General features: G+C 38.0%; 1 protein-coding gene across 6 annotated transcripts in view; it reads left to right on the top strand.

Annotated features, from left to right (window-relative positions):
* The window catches only part of LOC123315509 (Kv channel-interacting protein 1), a 143,775-nt gene that overhangs the window by 110,997 nt on the left and 16,853 nt on the right, over positions 1–15,925 (top strand). For all 6 annotated transcript variants that reach the window (XM_044901228.1, XM_044901226.1, XM_044901225.1 and 3 more), the window contains one exon: positions 4,116–4,189. In XM_044901228.1, coding sequence (XP_044757163.1) covers positions 4,116–4,189 — 74 coding nt within the window. The remainder of the gene's footprint in view (positions 1–4,115; positions 4,190–15,925) is intronic.

Genomic DNA, 15,925 nt, shown 5'->3' with positions numbered 1-15,925 from the left:
ATTTTAATCTCTTTTTAATTGATCTCTCGATCTCCTTCGGTAAATTCGCATTCTCCTTTTGTCTTCCTCTGGGTCGTAGTCCACTAGTCTCCTGAGTTCTTGATTCGGATGGTTTTTTGCTGTTTCGAATAATTTCCCTGCTTTTCTGTTCATGAATTCGGTTATGGTTTACCATTTTGGGTCCCTATAAATCTGTATATTCCTAACAAACCAAGGTGCATCTATTGCACATTGCAGCTTGTTTTCAGTGGCCTGAATTCTTTTGATATGGCTCTTTGCTGCGAAACCCCAGGCGACTGATCCATAAGTCAGTTGAGGCCTAGCAAAGGCTTTGATTATCTTCAATTTTGTCTCTTTCGACATGTGGCTTCTTCTTCCTATCAGAGGGTGGAGTCTATTAATCGCTGCATTCGTTTTGTCGATTGCTTGTTTGATATGACTTTTCCAAGTAAGTCCTTTGTCAAGCGTTATTCCTAAATATTTGGCTTCATTTTTCCAGTCGATTTCTTCGCCGTCAACTTCTAGATTCGTTGTGGGTCGCAGTCTTCTCTTCTGTAGTAATATTGCTTGGCTCTTTTGTCCATTGAGCTTGATTTTCCACTTTATGCACCAGTCATTTGTTTCGTCAGTCGTTTCTTGTAGAACTCGTTCAATTACTTCTGGGTTGCGGTGTCGAGTTGCTATGCCTGTGTCGTCAGCATATAACGTTAGCATGGTTCTTGGATTCTTCGGAATATCGTGAATGTATATGTTGTACAGTAGTGGCCCAAATACTGACCCTTGAGGTACTCCAGCCTCTATATCTCTTATTGTGGAGCACTCTTCACTCTTCTTCTATTTTTAAGATAATTCCGGATCAACTTGCATATTTTGATGGAATATCCAGCGCATCTCATCTTATATATTAATCCTTCATGCCATACTATGTCGAATGCTCTGGCGACGTCTAGTTAAACAAGACCTGTAGCTTGTTTATTTTGGAATCCCTCTGTAATGTATTCGATGGAATTCTCTGTGTTCTCAGAGTTGTAACCAGAGATACAAATCTAAACGAAAACTTTTTTTTTCACGTGACATGATGCAACTAATCAGATCGACTAGCATGTACTGAACCATTCATAGTTCAGCCATATGTTTATGTTTTGTTTCGTTTTTCCATTTTGCCGGAGTTACCTTCCATAGTCCCGTACTTGAGATTTTATAAAATTTTTCGAATTTCTAGGGGTTGTAGCACAGCTATCTTGAATATTTATAGAGACAATTTGTGGTGAAATGACTTATTTTGATGACTTCTACCTTGTGTCAAAAAAAAGCCTCACCTTTGAAAACACCCTGTATATTCGATGGAAAAGCGTTGAAGCTTTATCGAAACGGTTATGGAAGGAAATCATGAAGCTGCCAAATATTGCAGGCTCTCTGAATTGAATATTAAGGTCCATAAGTAAATATCTTAATCCCAAAATTCGGACTAGTGACATAGTTACCCACTATGTAGGGTTAAATTAGACTTGGATATACCCGCTTTATGAGGTGCGTGTATTGTTCGAGATTGGTTGGCGGCTAACAAAGGTCTACCCTGAATGAGACAGGGTCTTGTATCTCAGGTCTATTCAGTTCAAAACAGCACTGTTTTTTCTTTATTAGGATCTTAACTTTAGGGTTTTTACTCCAGGTACAGGATGAATAAGGAATATAAATCTGAATTTCACGAGTAATTTTTTCTCGTTGAGTTTGTCCCTGAATTCGCTGAATATCTTCTATTTGATGTTGAATTCATCAAACGGCGCATGGCATTGAATTATGTTTCCTCTCAGGATTGGAGAACAACAAGGAAAAACATCTTATGAATTATTCAGTGGTTATCTTCTTCACCGGCGGAATTTTTTTCGGTCTTGTTAGGAATCATAGACTTTATTTCTACGACTACAGACAGACTCATCTTTCTTAGTTACTGACCCCCTCTTAAGTCTGCAAATTAATAAATAAAATATACGAGGATCATAAGTTTTCAAGTTGGACTCAGTTATTTTAAATTTTTGTTGGAAAAGATGAAGTTTTATCGAAATATTCCGAATATTCTTTATATAGAATTTTCGAAATATAATAGTTAACTCTCGAAAGTGGTGCACTACATAAATGCATTTGATGGTTCAACACATAATACCACAGAACTTTGTCAAGCTTCAGGCTGAATCCTCTTGGAATTTATTGTTTATCAAGATATTTGAAGATTTGTCAAGTTCAAATTCAAATTGAACTGTGAGAATTTCACATATGAGCATAAGATTTCCAATTTCATGTTAGTTGTATTATTTGGGTGCATATTAAGCATTGAATTTTTCAGACCGTACAACATTGCATTAAAGAATCTTAGAAAGCTTATAATATTGTATTTTGTTCTTGATGTCAGAAGTTTATAATTGGAAATAACAAATTTCAAAGTGTCAAGGATTTTACTAATTCACAAATTTAAACGGAAACATAACCTTACTGAATTGTGTCTTATAAAGAAGAACATGACTACAGATAAAGTCAAAGTTTGTGGGACTGACATTCATAATCAAATAATGCCACAAGTTTCCGGAAAGACAGAGCAATACGTCTCCTCAAATCATCCCTCCACCTTGGCAGTTCAGCAACTTCACTTCAGGACTGACGTTGAAACTATGACAGTTCTGATCTACCCGGGCAGAAGTAACACGCATTTTCCATTTCTCGAAGCCATAATTCAAAGTAGCACTGTGTTTGGATTAGGGGAATAAATCAACCCCGTACCAGGCCTGGCAACGTGGCTCGAGTGCTCACTCCAAATATCAGAAATAAGGAAATAGGTACATATGAGTATTAGTCGAGGGTTTGTCTTGAAATCTGCTTTCTGGAGGAATAAATCAATTTTCAGTGACGCGAAAATTTATTATACATCTGCGAGCTGAAATTCAATGGGGGCTGGGAAGGATCCCAAAAGTGTAAAATACTATTATTATGCTAAAATTTCTCCCTGTATCCCTCTCCCCTCCAGAACTTCTGTTAGGAGTTAAAATTAACGCTGCATCAGTGCATTATTGATGGTATTAATTATCATCTTTACTAAGAATCGTTATGAGACTTTTCTTTTCTTGAAATCTATATTTCAGCTTTCATTCTGAAGAAAACTATTGGTTTGCCACATGGGATATTATGTCCATACAAAATCAATGAACTACCATCGTGTTCAAAGTGCAATAATTCTACTCTTACCTGTATATTAGAGTTAATACTGACCTTGAGTCCAGTGATAAAGTGGTGTTTTGTCATAATTTTCATACGTTTGCGTAGTTCTAAACCGAAGAATTTTTCCAGAACAGGAAAGTCCTAGACAAAGGATATATAACCTATACATCATTTGTATCGTTGTTGAATGATTAAAACAACCAGCATAAAACAGCCATTGACAATATTGGGTCTGTGATAGGAAACGCAGTGGATATAACTCCTCTGAGTACCTGCATAACTGCACATTTCAATTCCCGGAAATTATTTCACAAAACGGATCGTATTTTGACGCTGGATGATATACCTAACAGGAATATTCCATTCATCAAGTGGAATCCTTTCATTTATCACTAATTGTCATTTAGTGTACGGTTCGGTGGAATTAATCATCAATAATTGAAAGCTAGTCAGTCGAAAAACTGCGTAGATGTCGCTTCCAATTTAAACAATTCATGGTAAATTACCTTGTCGGCATGTACTGGATGTAACACATCTGTGCTATTCTTATAAAAAGATTTTACGTTCCCTCATCAACACAAATCAAATTGTTAGATCTAGACATTCTGACCCTATTGCGCGAACATCGATTATAATTTAATAGTCCATAAAAAATGTTCATCCTCCAATTAACAGTGTGTATACTCTGTTTAATGGAGGATTAAAATTTCAATGGTCCATCAAGTTGAGGGTATGTGGGACTATTTTGATCAAAAGCACTTTGTCATTTCTTTTCAATTCAAATATTCGTATTCTTTGATTATAATATTCAAAAAGTCCTGTCATATGCACATATAAAATGTTTCATGAAAAATGTTTGATGTTTCATGATATTCATCGAATTCAATTTATATTTCTTGTTTCAGCCAACACTAGTCAGTATGCTCATTATGTGTTCAACACTTTGGATCAAGACCATAGTGGATTAATTAGTTTTGAAGTGAGTATCCATTTCACCTTGATGCTTTTTCCTTTATGATAGCTATAGCTTCTGGAACAATTATTGTGAAATGTAAAAAAGAATGTTGATTCGTACATCAATATTGTTTTCATTGCTCATCAAAAAACAAATTATCATTTGGATGCAAACCTCATTTCTATAACTGTGAATCTTTTACACAGAGATATATAAGATCATTGAAATTCATAACAGTAAGGATTCATTCCATAATTCAACAGCTGCAAAATCGTAAACCTTTCAATGGTAGCGAATTCAATGTCGAATTATTCTCCTTTTTATCGCCAGTAACTTGTGGGAGAGGAACAGCATTCGGATGAAAATCGGACTTTTATGGAACTTCCTGAAACAATAACATTCCGGTCATACTAGATTTGGCATGAAGAATATCCCATTTAAGTTGATTTTATTCGGTAGAATGATCTGATGCAAACGAGTATTTCCCGAATCGATTTTACGATTCGGAATCTTCGTTGATCTCTTTACAACAATTCAGACGATTTTATTAAAGTTTGACAGGGTTTAAAATAATAATAGAAACGTTGAAAGAAGGTTGTACATTCACAAGGCTGTTGAGAATGATCTCATGAAAGTTGTATGCATTGAAATTTATCGGCATGATAGTTCTTGAAGGATGAGCGTCATGGTGTGCTAACGCAGAGCTCATAAGACCTATGACCTCAAAAAGTGACCAATCTACTCAGCAGATGGAAAATTTGCAAACACGTTAACGTCATCGGATAATCATACTGATCCCTTACTCTGCCTTCTCTATTTTTGATAATTTCAAGAAAATCATTGAGACATAATCTTATGTATTTCGCTTCCTATCAGAGAATTGGAGCACACAGTACTCCGCCGACAAGTGCCAAGGACACCAGGGCAATATCAAAAATGGAGACGATAATTCGAAGAATTGTCGTTTCATTGAAGCGATCTAGTCATAAATCAGCATAGAAATTCCCAGAGAGGCTGAAATATCTAATCACGAACTGAAGACCGATTTCAGGATATTGTCTTGGTGGCTTTAAGCGAAAACGAGGCGTGGCTGGCGCTGTGAGGAATATTTTCTATTCTCAACAATTTATTTTGACTTATAATGAAAATAGATGGAAAACTGCAGAAATGATAGTTTTCAACAAGCCTGGAAAGGAACGGAAATTTCCTCAAAATTATAGACCAATCAGCCTACTATCAGCACTAGGAAAAATCGTCGAGAGGGTTATCGCTAAAGGGCTGAATGAGGAAACAGAAATGTTGAAGATAATTCCACCCGAACAATTTGGATTTCGACGAGAACATTCGACTGAACTCCAATAACTACGGCTCATAGAATACGTCACCGAAGGAATGCAGACCAAACAGGCCACAGGATTAGTTCTGATGGATATCGAGAAAGCTTTTGATAGAGTATGGCACGAAGGCCTAATCTACTAGATGAAAAAAGCAGGATATTCGACCAAGCTATGCAAGATTATAAGGAACTATCTGAGGAATAGAAACTTTTATGTGAAGATAGATGGAGCAACCTCTCAAACCAGACAATTAGAAGCGGGAGTGCCTCAAGGATCGGTACTTGGACCTCTGCTTTACGTAATATACGTTTATGATATCCCGAAGAATGCTAGAAATATGCTCACCTTGTACGCAGATGACACAGGAATAGCGTTCAGACATCGACGCCCAGAGATCATACACCGGAGACTGCAGGAAGCCATAGATGAATTACTCAAATGGTGCATCAAATGGAAAATCCAAATCAATGGAAGAAAGACTCAAGCAATATTACTGCAAAAGAGAATATTGAGGATGGAAGAAAACCTTGAAGTTGATAGAGAAGAGGTTGAATGGAAAAATGAAGCAACATACCTAGGAGTGACGCTTGACAGAGTACTTACATCGAAAAACCACATCAAATGTGCAGTTGATAAAACAGAAGCCTCAATGAGTAAACTTTATCCACTCATAGGCAGAAGAAGTCATATGAATAAGAACATCAAGTTGACGATGATTAAAACTATTGCGCGACCACAACTCACATATGGATCGGCGGCATGGGGCTTCGCAGCCAAAACCCACATCAAGAGAATACAGGCCACTGAGAATAAACTCCTTGGCGATGGACGTACCCTGGTTTGTTAGGAACAAACAAATCTACAAGGACTTGGAATGGAAACCAGTTACAGAATTTATGAAGAGAAAGGCGGAAAGGATATTCGACAAAGCCAAACAACATCCAAATGAGGAACTACGAAGATTAGTCGACTATGATCCAACAGAAGAAGCTATAAGGTCAAAACCTACCACCGAAGACCGAGAGATCAGTTAAGAACCAAAGAAGAGCTTAACCCATAAAAGCTTTAGGCAGCATACAACTATCAACACGACTATGATCGTGTGAGAGTCCAGAAACCATAAGAGTCAACTGGTTAATAGGCAAAATGCCCGGAACCTATGAAGAAGCAGTTAAGGGTTTTTAGTGGGTCTCGAGCTCAGAGAGTGAGAATCCCCACACTGTTCCCCCTCAGGAGAGGGTGTGTTCGTCTGTTTTGCAAATTTTCCCCCTGCTACACCAAAAAAAAAGTCATATAAAACAAGCAATCGACAAAACGAAAGTAGCGATGAATAGACTGTACCCTCTGATAGGAAGGAGAAGCCACATGTCGAAAGGGACAAAATTGAAGATTGCTAGGCCTCAACTGACTTATGGATCAGTTGCCTAGGGTTTCGCGGCAAAGAGCCATATCAAAAGAATTCAGGCCATTGAAAACAAGCTGCTACGATGTGCAATAGATGCACCTTGGTTTGTCAGGAAAAGACAGATTTATAGGAACCTAAAATGGGAAACCATAACGGAATTCATGAACAGAAAAGCAGAGAAATTATTCGAAACAGCGAAGAACCATCCGAATCAAGAACTCAGGAGACTAGTGGGCTACGACCCAGAGGAAGACAAAAGGAAAATGCGAATTTACCGAAAGAGACCAAGAGATCAATTAAAGAGAGATTAAAATAAGAACAGAAACTTATTGAAAAATCCAATAAAGTGTTATCCAATAGAGGATAAACACATAAATCCCAGCACGATAGTGTGCGAGAAGAAAACCGACTAAGAGATGAACGGTTTATAGGCAAATGCCCGGAACTAATATTCAAGAAACAGTTAAGGGTTTTTAGTGGGTCTCGAGCTCAGGAGAGTGAGAATCCTCACACTTGTTTCCCTCAGAAGAGGGTGGTTCGTCTGACTTGCAGATTTTCCCCCTGCTACACTAAAAAAAAAATGACTTCCTATGAGATTTTTGGAGAAAAAAATTGGGTGCGATTGGATTGTTAGTATTCCGCATCAAAAACTTATGTTGCTTTTCAGAAGCAGAGCAGGGGAATTGGACAAAGATGCCTGTAACGCCGAATTTGAATTCGAAAAATTAAATAAAGTCTCGACCTAATTGCATCAGACGAAATTAACTCGAGTTCTGGCGTTGCATCTTCTTAATTAATTAACGAGACAAATTCATCAGATCCAAACGCTTTCGCCGACCATTAAAATTTCCGAATGATAAACGCTCTGGCGAAGGTACAAAGCGCGTTTTCAATGAAAGCGTCACAACGACGTCTGGAAACGAGATGCTGCCGGAGACTCAGAAATATATATTGCTCGGATGGGTCACACCGCGTTCACGGTAGGGTGGCCGTCAATTCATGGTAGTTAGGGATGGCTTTCGCAGATTCCGCTCCATATAATCCGTTTAGTAAGGAAACTTCTGGTGGATTAAATTCGTAGGCATTTTTGGAAAACGGGAAGCCTCGCGAACGCTACACGTATATTTGGCATCGAGGAATTAACGAAAGAATTCTGAATCATAACTGTATATGGCTGAATGCACAGTTTACTAATCTGTGTAACATTTCTTCACCAAGTGCAGGCTTAATAGGAGCTCATTCACTCACACACTTCTCAAGGATTCAAGTGGGTTGAAAGGCTCTGAAATTATACTTGGATGTATTGATATCTAGTTAGCCTAGACCAGTTCCAGGCATAAAAAAATATTGCGTTACCATAGCAATAAACAATAACTCATAGAAGTGTCAGTGTGAAGTTTGAGGTAAAAAAAGTAAACCAGAGTTACACAATAAATTAAAAGAAAGAAGTTGTCCACCGAAATTGTGAGAATCGAAAAATTGGAGTATCGAGCCATCGAGTACATCAAGTACCTGTATTTAAAAGCGTTGAGTAGATTTACGAAGATATGCTTAATACCCTTAGTGATCAATATCCTTCGTAAGCGACCGTGAAATATTGGACTGCAAGCTTCTAAAGAGGTAAATTTTCCATTGAAGATCATGACCGAACGGGAAGGGCAGTTTCTGTGTCAGTCCCCGAAAATATCGGTGCAGTTCATGATATAATTTTATCAGACCGTCGAATTGGGCTGAAACGGAGATCTGAAGCACTGAATATTTCATACCAACGAGTTCATCATATAGTAGTAGTAGTAATTTTCTCATGTCAATTTGGACATGAGAAAATTACTGCAAAATGGATCCCCAAATGTTTGAATGTTGACCAAGAGCGAGCAAGGGTAGAAGCATCGCGTTCGATCTGTGCTCGATTTGAAAACGATGTAGACTTCTTAAACCGAATTGTTACTGCTTGGATACATTTCTAAGATCCAGAAGCAAAGCAAAAATCGATAGGATGGCGACACTCTGGTTCTCCAAGACCTAAGATGTTTCGGGTCCAAAAATCTGTTCTTGCTTCAGTTTTTTGGGATTGCCATGGAGTAATCATGATTGATTTTTTTGATAAGAGTAGAAAAATAACCGGAGATTACTATTCGACATTACTGACCACTCTACGGGAAAAAATTGAAGAGAAAAGACACGGAAAGCTATCCAAAGGCGTTTTGCTTTTGCAGGCATCGCCCCTGCACACAAATCTTATGTTGTCATGCAAAAAATTCGTGATTTAGGGTTTGAATTACTAGAACACCCTCCTTATTCACCAGGTTTGGCTCCATCTGACTGTCATCTCTTTCCTCACCTGAAAAAAGTTTAAAAGTTTAACAGTTTAACAGTAAATTTTCTTCCGACGAGGAGGTAATGAAATCTGTAGAGGTCTGGTTTGCAGAGCAAGAAGGCACATTTTTTTGAAAGGTCTAGAGACGTTGCAGGTTCGCTGTAATGAATGTATCCAATTAATAGGAGAATATGTTGAGTAATAAAATATTTTGACATTTTATTTGGTTCTATAGTAGACTAAGAATTTTTCAATATACCCTTTGCCATTATATATGAAACATCAGCCATATGCAAATGTAACTTGATGTCCTTCAGAATAAGGGAAGATTCCCATTCATAATCTCAGTGTTTTTAATCTGTTTACTGAAGTTTCAGCCAAGGGTTGAACCAATCAATATAGCAACAGATCTTCATAATCCCTTCTTCATGAGATGAATACAATAGTTGTCAACGTGTCAGTTCCAAAAATTCTCATTTCTCCCCAATTCGATATTACATTTTTCACGATGAATTATTACTTTCAATCTTCCAAAGTGTTCATTGGGGTAGGTACCACTTTGCTCTAATAATCGATGCTGAATTATTCACGTGATTTGTCGTTTCTCCCTCTGAACAAGCTGGATGTTCATAGATAATTCATTGAGGAGGAAATGCTGAAAAAACCGTCCCCATGAAAATCAACTGAAATATTCAACCCCCAGCGACCCAGTTATCTGGACCAGGCGACGTTTCGGACGAAAATTCATTTTTCATCAATCTTCAGCGGGGAGCATCGTTCTGGGCGTAGGAGTGGACAACTTCCTAAATGCATCGTCAGCCATAAACATCGAAATGAGAGACATGGGAAGACAGCCATATAATACTCATGAATTTGTTAATTTTAGACGTTTTGAGTGTATTGTTCTCATCCAAAATTGGTTGATTCGATATGAGAACCAATTTCAAGACATTTTTATATTTGAAGATTAATGATAATGTCTGTGGCCATCATTTCAGTTAACTTCTCTCTATTACGAGGATATATTGAAAAATTCTTAGTTTACTATAGAACCAAACAAAATATTTCTGTCGAAATATTTTAATACTCAACATATTCTCCTCTTAATTGGATACATTTATTACAGCAAATCTGCAGCGTCTCTAGAGCTTCAAAACAAAATGTTTCTTCTTGCTCTGCAAACCAGACCTCCACAGCTTTTATTACCTCCTCGGTTGAAAGAAAATTTACGACCTTTTAAACTTTTTTTCAGTTGAGGAAAGAGATGATAATTGGATGAAGCCAAATCTGATGAATACGGGGGGTGTAATCCAACCCTAAATCACGAATTTTCGCATGGCTACATGAGATTCGTGTGCAGCGTGTGGGCGTTGTCCTGCAAAAACAAAACACCTTTGGATAGTTATGTCGAATAGTAATCTCCGGTTATTGTTTTACCCTTATCAAAAAAATTCATTCATGATTACTTCATGGCAATCCCAAATAACTGATGCAAGAACTTTTCCAGCAGATTTTTGGACCCGAAACTTCTTAGGTCTTGGGGAATCAGAGTGTCGCCATTCTATCGCTTTTTGCTTTGATTCTGTATTGTAGAAATGTACCCAAGTCTCATCCATAGTAACAATTCGTTTTAAGAAGTCTACATCGTTTTCAAATCGAGCGCAGATCGAACGCGATGCTTCTACCCTTGCACGCTTTTAGTCAACATTCAAACATTTGGGGATCCATTTTGCAGCAATTTTTCTCATGTCCAAATTTCAAGAACTATATGATGAACGCGTTCGTATGAAATATTCAGTGCTTCAGATATCCGTTTTAGTCCAATTCGACGGTCTGATAAAATCATGTCATGTCCTGCATCGATATTATTGGGGACTGATACAGAAACTGGCTTTCCCAATCGGTCGTCATCTTCAATGGAAAATTTACCCCTTTTGAAGCTTTCAGTCCAATTTTTCACGGTCGCCTACGAAGGACATTTATCACCAAGGTTATTAAGGATATCTTCGTGAATCTGCTCACCTCTTAACCCTTTTAAATACAGGCACTTGATGATGGCTCGATACTCCAATTTATCGACTTTCACAATTTCGGTGGACATCTTCTTTCTTTCAATTCATTGCGTAACTCTGGTTTACTTTTTTGACCTCAAACTTCACACTGACACTTCTAATGAGTTATTGTTCGTTGGTATGGTAACGCAATATTTTTCTTATGTATGGAACTGGTCTAGGCTAACTAGATATCAATACATCCTCGTATATTCGAGCCACAACCAAGACAGATCAGCCCACAAAGGTGAATATACCAAAAAAGGTAGATCTACGGGCTTACTAGTTTCTCCTCTAAAGCGAGAACCGATATACGACTCATCAAGTTAGCCCATCATTCCTATTAAGTATTCGTTAACTTTCGTTTATGGACCAATTGTTGAAGAGTTCAATAGCCTTAACGGTAGGTAAGTAAATCAGCACTTAGTATATTAACGTCATCAGCTGTATTATTTTTGTTTTGAGTCTGTTAACAATAAATAACTAATTTTACGTTCATTTTGGGAAACCTTCTGCATGAAGGTTTAATGAAACAATTTGTTAGTTCTCCAACAAATAAGAAATTCGACGAATAGTATCTATAGTGCAATAAGTCAGAACAACAGTCATCGATAAGAATCTCATTGTGTATGTAAGGAATTCCGATGAAACTACGTTGGAATGTCCATTTCGTTACGTCGTATGGTCGGTTGGCATCCCTTCTACTGATGCCGAAAGGGGTCGGAGTCAGAATGAGCGGAAAAGACAGAAATGAGACGGTCCCAAGTCCACGAGTGATATTTCACCCGAATGTGCTTTGTGTCGAATTAATCGAATGACGGCTGCACAATTTGTGGAAGTGCTCGGGACAGATGAGATGGCGAAATAACGATACGAATCGGAAAATTCCCGACAATTTTCATCGGATCCACGTCGAAACCGAAGTACGGCAAAGCGAGTAGGCGACTTCAGAAGAGGTCCATGTTCACTGTTTTATGTCTTTCGAAACAAATGTAGCCAGCTCCTGACGAACAATTTCTCGCGACGACCCTGGACCATCACGTTTGGTTGGTTGGACTGGAAAAAGAACTGACCAACCAGCAGATGTAAAAATGTCAAGGGGAGGGAAATGGAAAGGCTTGCGGAAATTGCACCGAATGTTAAACCTGTTGCACCTAAACCCTCTTGGAAAAGATTACTTTAGAACTGCTCTCAAGCAATACTCCTCTGTAGGACAACTCCAGGACTCACACAAGTGGAAAGATTGGTTTAATTTCCGCCTTTCTACCCAAAGAAACTATCTAGCTGTCCTGGACAAAGCCTCTGAGTACCATAGGACTGCTGACGAGGCAATAGCTATACTAATAGCTTCTGCATCGAATGAGCAAGTGAACAGATGATTTGGCAGACTCTGTGAATCGCAATAGGAAACTGCCAAACTGCCTGGACTATTCTGGCCCCAGGAATATACACTTGTGTAAGACAGCTTTCAATCCTCGATAACCAAACGCAAAAGATCCTAGGGAAATCACTAGATTTATGAAGGTGATTGATGATCTATTTAGCAACTCATTCCTTTAGGAACTGATTAAGGATGGTACCCTCTTGGAAGAGATCAGTTTAGAACTGCTTTCCAGCAATTAGATTTGCAAAACAAGATACTCCTCTGTAGGACAACTCTAGAACTCACACAAGTTGAAATATTGGTTTAATTTTCGCCTCCCTACACAAAGAAGCTATCCAGCTGTCCTGGACAAAGCCTCGGTGTACCCTAGGACTGCTGACGAGGCAGTAGCGATACTAATAGCTTCTGCATCGAATGAGAGCAAGTCACAGAAGAATTTTGCAGTCTCTGTGAATATCAGTAGGAAACTGCCGAACATAGATTGTGGAAGTGTCTGGACTATTCTGGCCCCAGGAACAGTATATATAGTCCATTCAAGAATGATTGACATCCCAGTAGGTCTTGAAAATCCAGGCGCAGCTTAATATCTGGTCACAAAAGATTTTCAAAAATTGCTGTACTTTCAATCACGGAACTAGAATATATTAATATAACCTAGAAAAGTATATGAAAATAAGAAATATTCAAATTTGCAGCATATTAATCGGCATTTAAAATTGACGCAACCATGTTTCCAATTTGTACGATTAAATTAAGAACATCAACAGGTCTACAAAATTCAAATAACCGTCGGTAAGTAAATAGATTCACATATAATTGGTATATAGATCAATGTTTATTCACAATACCAACCTGAATTCCGCAACACAAAATCTAAACTTATGGGCTATTATCAACTTAAATTTGATTTTCGATAGCTACTCGAGATGTCAATCATTCTTGAATGGACTATACAATGTAAAACAGCTTTTAATCCTCAAGAATTGAACACACTGGATCCTAGAGAAATTACTAGATTTATGAAGGGGATTGATGAGATTTATTTATCAACTCATTCCTTTAAGAACTGATTAAGGATGGGACAAGAACAAAATATACCAACTATGTAGGATCACTGCCCATAAAATAACCCCTTAAATAATTGAAGTGGCGCGTAAGGAGGTGTACGAGGATGTATTGATGTCTAGTTAGCCTAGACCAGTTCCATGCCTAAAAAGAAATTGCGTTACCATAGCAAAGAACAATAACTCATTAGAAGTGTCAGTGTGAAATATGAGGTCAAAAAAGTAAACCAGAGTTACGCAATAAATTAAAAGAAATTGTGAAAATCGAAAAATTGGAGTATCGAGCTATCATCAAGTGTATTTAAAAGGGTTGAGAGGTAAGCAGATGTACGAAGATATGCTTAATACCCTTGGTGATCAATGTCCTTCGTATGCGACCGTGAAAAATTGGACTGCAAGCTTCAAAAGAGGTAAATTTTCCATTGAAGATGATGACCGATCGGGAAGGCCAGTTTCTGTGTCAGTCCCCGAAATATCGATGCAGTTCATGACATGATTTTATCAGACCGTCGAATTGGGCTAAAACGAGTATCTGAAGCACTGAATATTTCATACGAACGCGTTCATCATATAGTTCACGTCAATTTGTACATGAGAAAAATTGCTGCAAACAGGATCCCCAAATGTTTGAAAGTTGACCAAAAGCGTGCAAGGGTAGAAGCATCGCGTTCGATCTGTGCTCGATTTAAAAACGATGTAGATTTCTTAAACCGAATTGTTACTATGGATGAGACTTGGGTACATTTCTAGGATCCACAAACAAAGCAACAATCGATGGAATGGCGACACTCTGGTTCTCCAAGACCTCAGAAGTTTCGTGTCCAAAAATCTGCTGGAAAAGCTCTTGCTTCAGTTTTTTGGGATTGCCATGGAATAATCATGATTGGGTTTTTGGATAAGGGTAGAACAGGTAGTTCTGTTTCTGCAGGACAACGCCCCTGCACACAAATCTCATGTTGCCATGCAAAAAATTCGTGATTTAGGGTTTGAATTACTAGAACACCCTCCTTATTTACCAGATTTGGCTCCATCCGACTCTCATCTCTTTCCTCAACTGAAAAAAAGTTTACAAGTCGTAAATTTTCTTCCAACGAGGAGGTTATAAAAGCTATGGAGGTCTAGTTTGCAGAGCAAGAAGAAACATTTTTTCAAAAGGTCTAGGGACGTTGAAGGTTCGCTGTAATAAATGTATCCAATTAAGAGGAGAATATGTTGAGTAATAAAATATTTTGACATTGAAATTTTGTTTGGTTCTATAGTATGCTAAGAATTTTTCAATAACTAGAAACTAATAAGCCATACCAATAGAATTAAAATAATCATCTAATCAGAAAGGGGCACTGCCATTTGCCATTCAAAATCGTTCTAATGTTTCCAAGGATGTGGAAAGCTGTGGGTATCATCTGGACAAATACAAAAACATTCTGTATTCCATCCGGTGTCCGCACATACACTATGGGGTCATTTAAACCCACATACAAACGGCGGTTCTCCATCAGGAAGGTCGTGCGGAAAATAATATACCGGACAACAGGAGTGATGTACATGACCTCTGACGTGATGGGCGTCGGGACGACGTGAAAGGACGTGGCGTTCAACGCGTCCAAAACTGGGACAATTTGCGACCCAATTCCGAGGAGTCTGCAAATCTTGTCGTGTTTAGAAAACTCCCAGGCATTATTTTGCACGTGAACCTCATTTTCACCAAGCTATTCAATTGTTGTAAAGGCGACAACGACTTGGGTTGTTCAGGGTAATCCAGCAATGAAATACGAAATGTCTGTATATCCTAGCTTGAGCAGACTGTAAAAATGAAATGAGGAATGAAACATGTTAGACGTTATACTGGGTGGTATATCGCATATCCTCAGTAGCCTCAAAATATTCTCACTCAATCAAAAAAAAATTCAGATGCAGATAACTCTGAAATGATGAAGAGCTTTTGGACTATTATCGAAAGTAATTGCGGCATTTTTGATCCTTAATTTAACCCTTTTCCTTCGGAAATCACATTAAAAAAGACCAAACACAATTCATTTTTTTACAGAATATACAATGCGCAAAAAAATTAACGCACATTATGGAAATCTCAAATTTATTCTACAACTGAAGGTGTTCTCAATGATAATTATTTTTATCAGAATTATGCATGCATATGTTATCCACATTCAACGGTTTTCTCCAATACAGATGTTTTTTCCC

Source organism: Coccinella septempunctata, chromosome 6 (genome assembly GCF_907165205.1).
Source record: "Coccinella septempunctata chromosome 6, icCocSept1.1, whole genome shotgun sequence".
Lineage (NCBI taxonomy): Eukaryota > Metazoa > Arthropoda > Insecta > Coleoptera > Coccinellidae > Coccinella > Coccinella septempunctata.
Note: the sequence above shows the minus strand (reverse complement) of the source record. Positions and strands in the feature narration are given on the sequence as shown.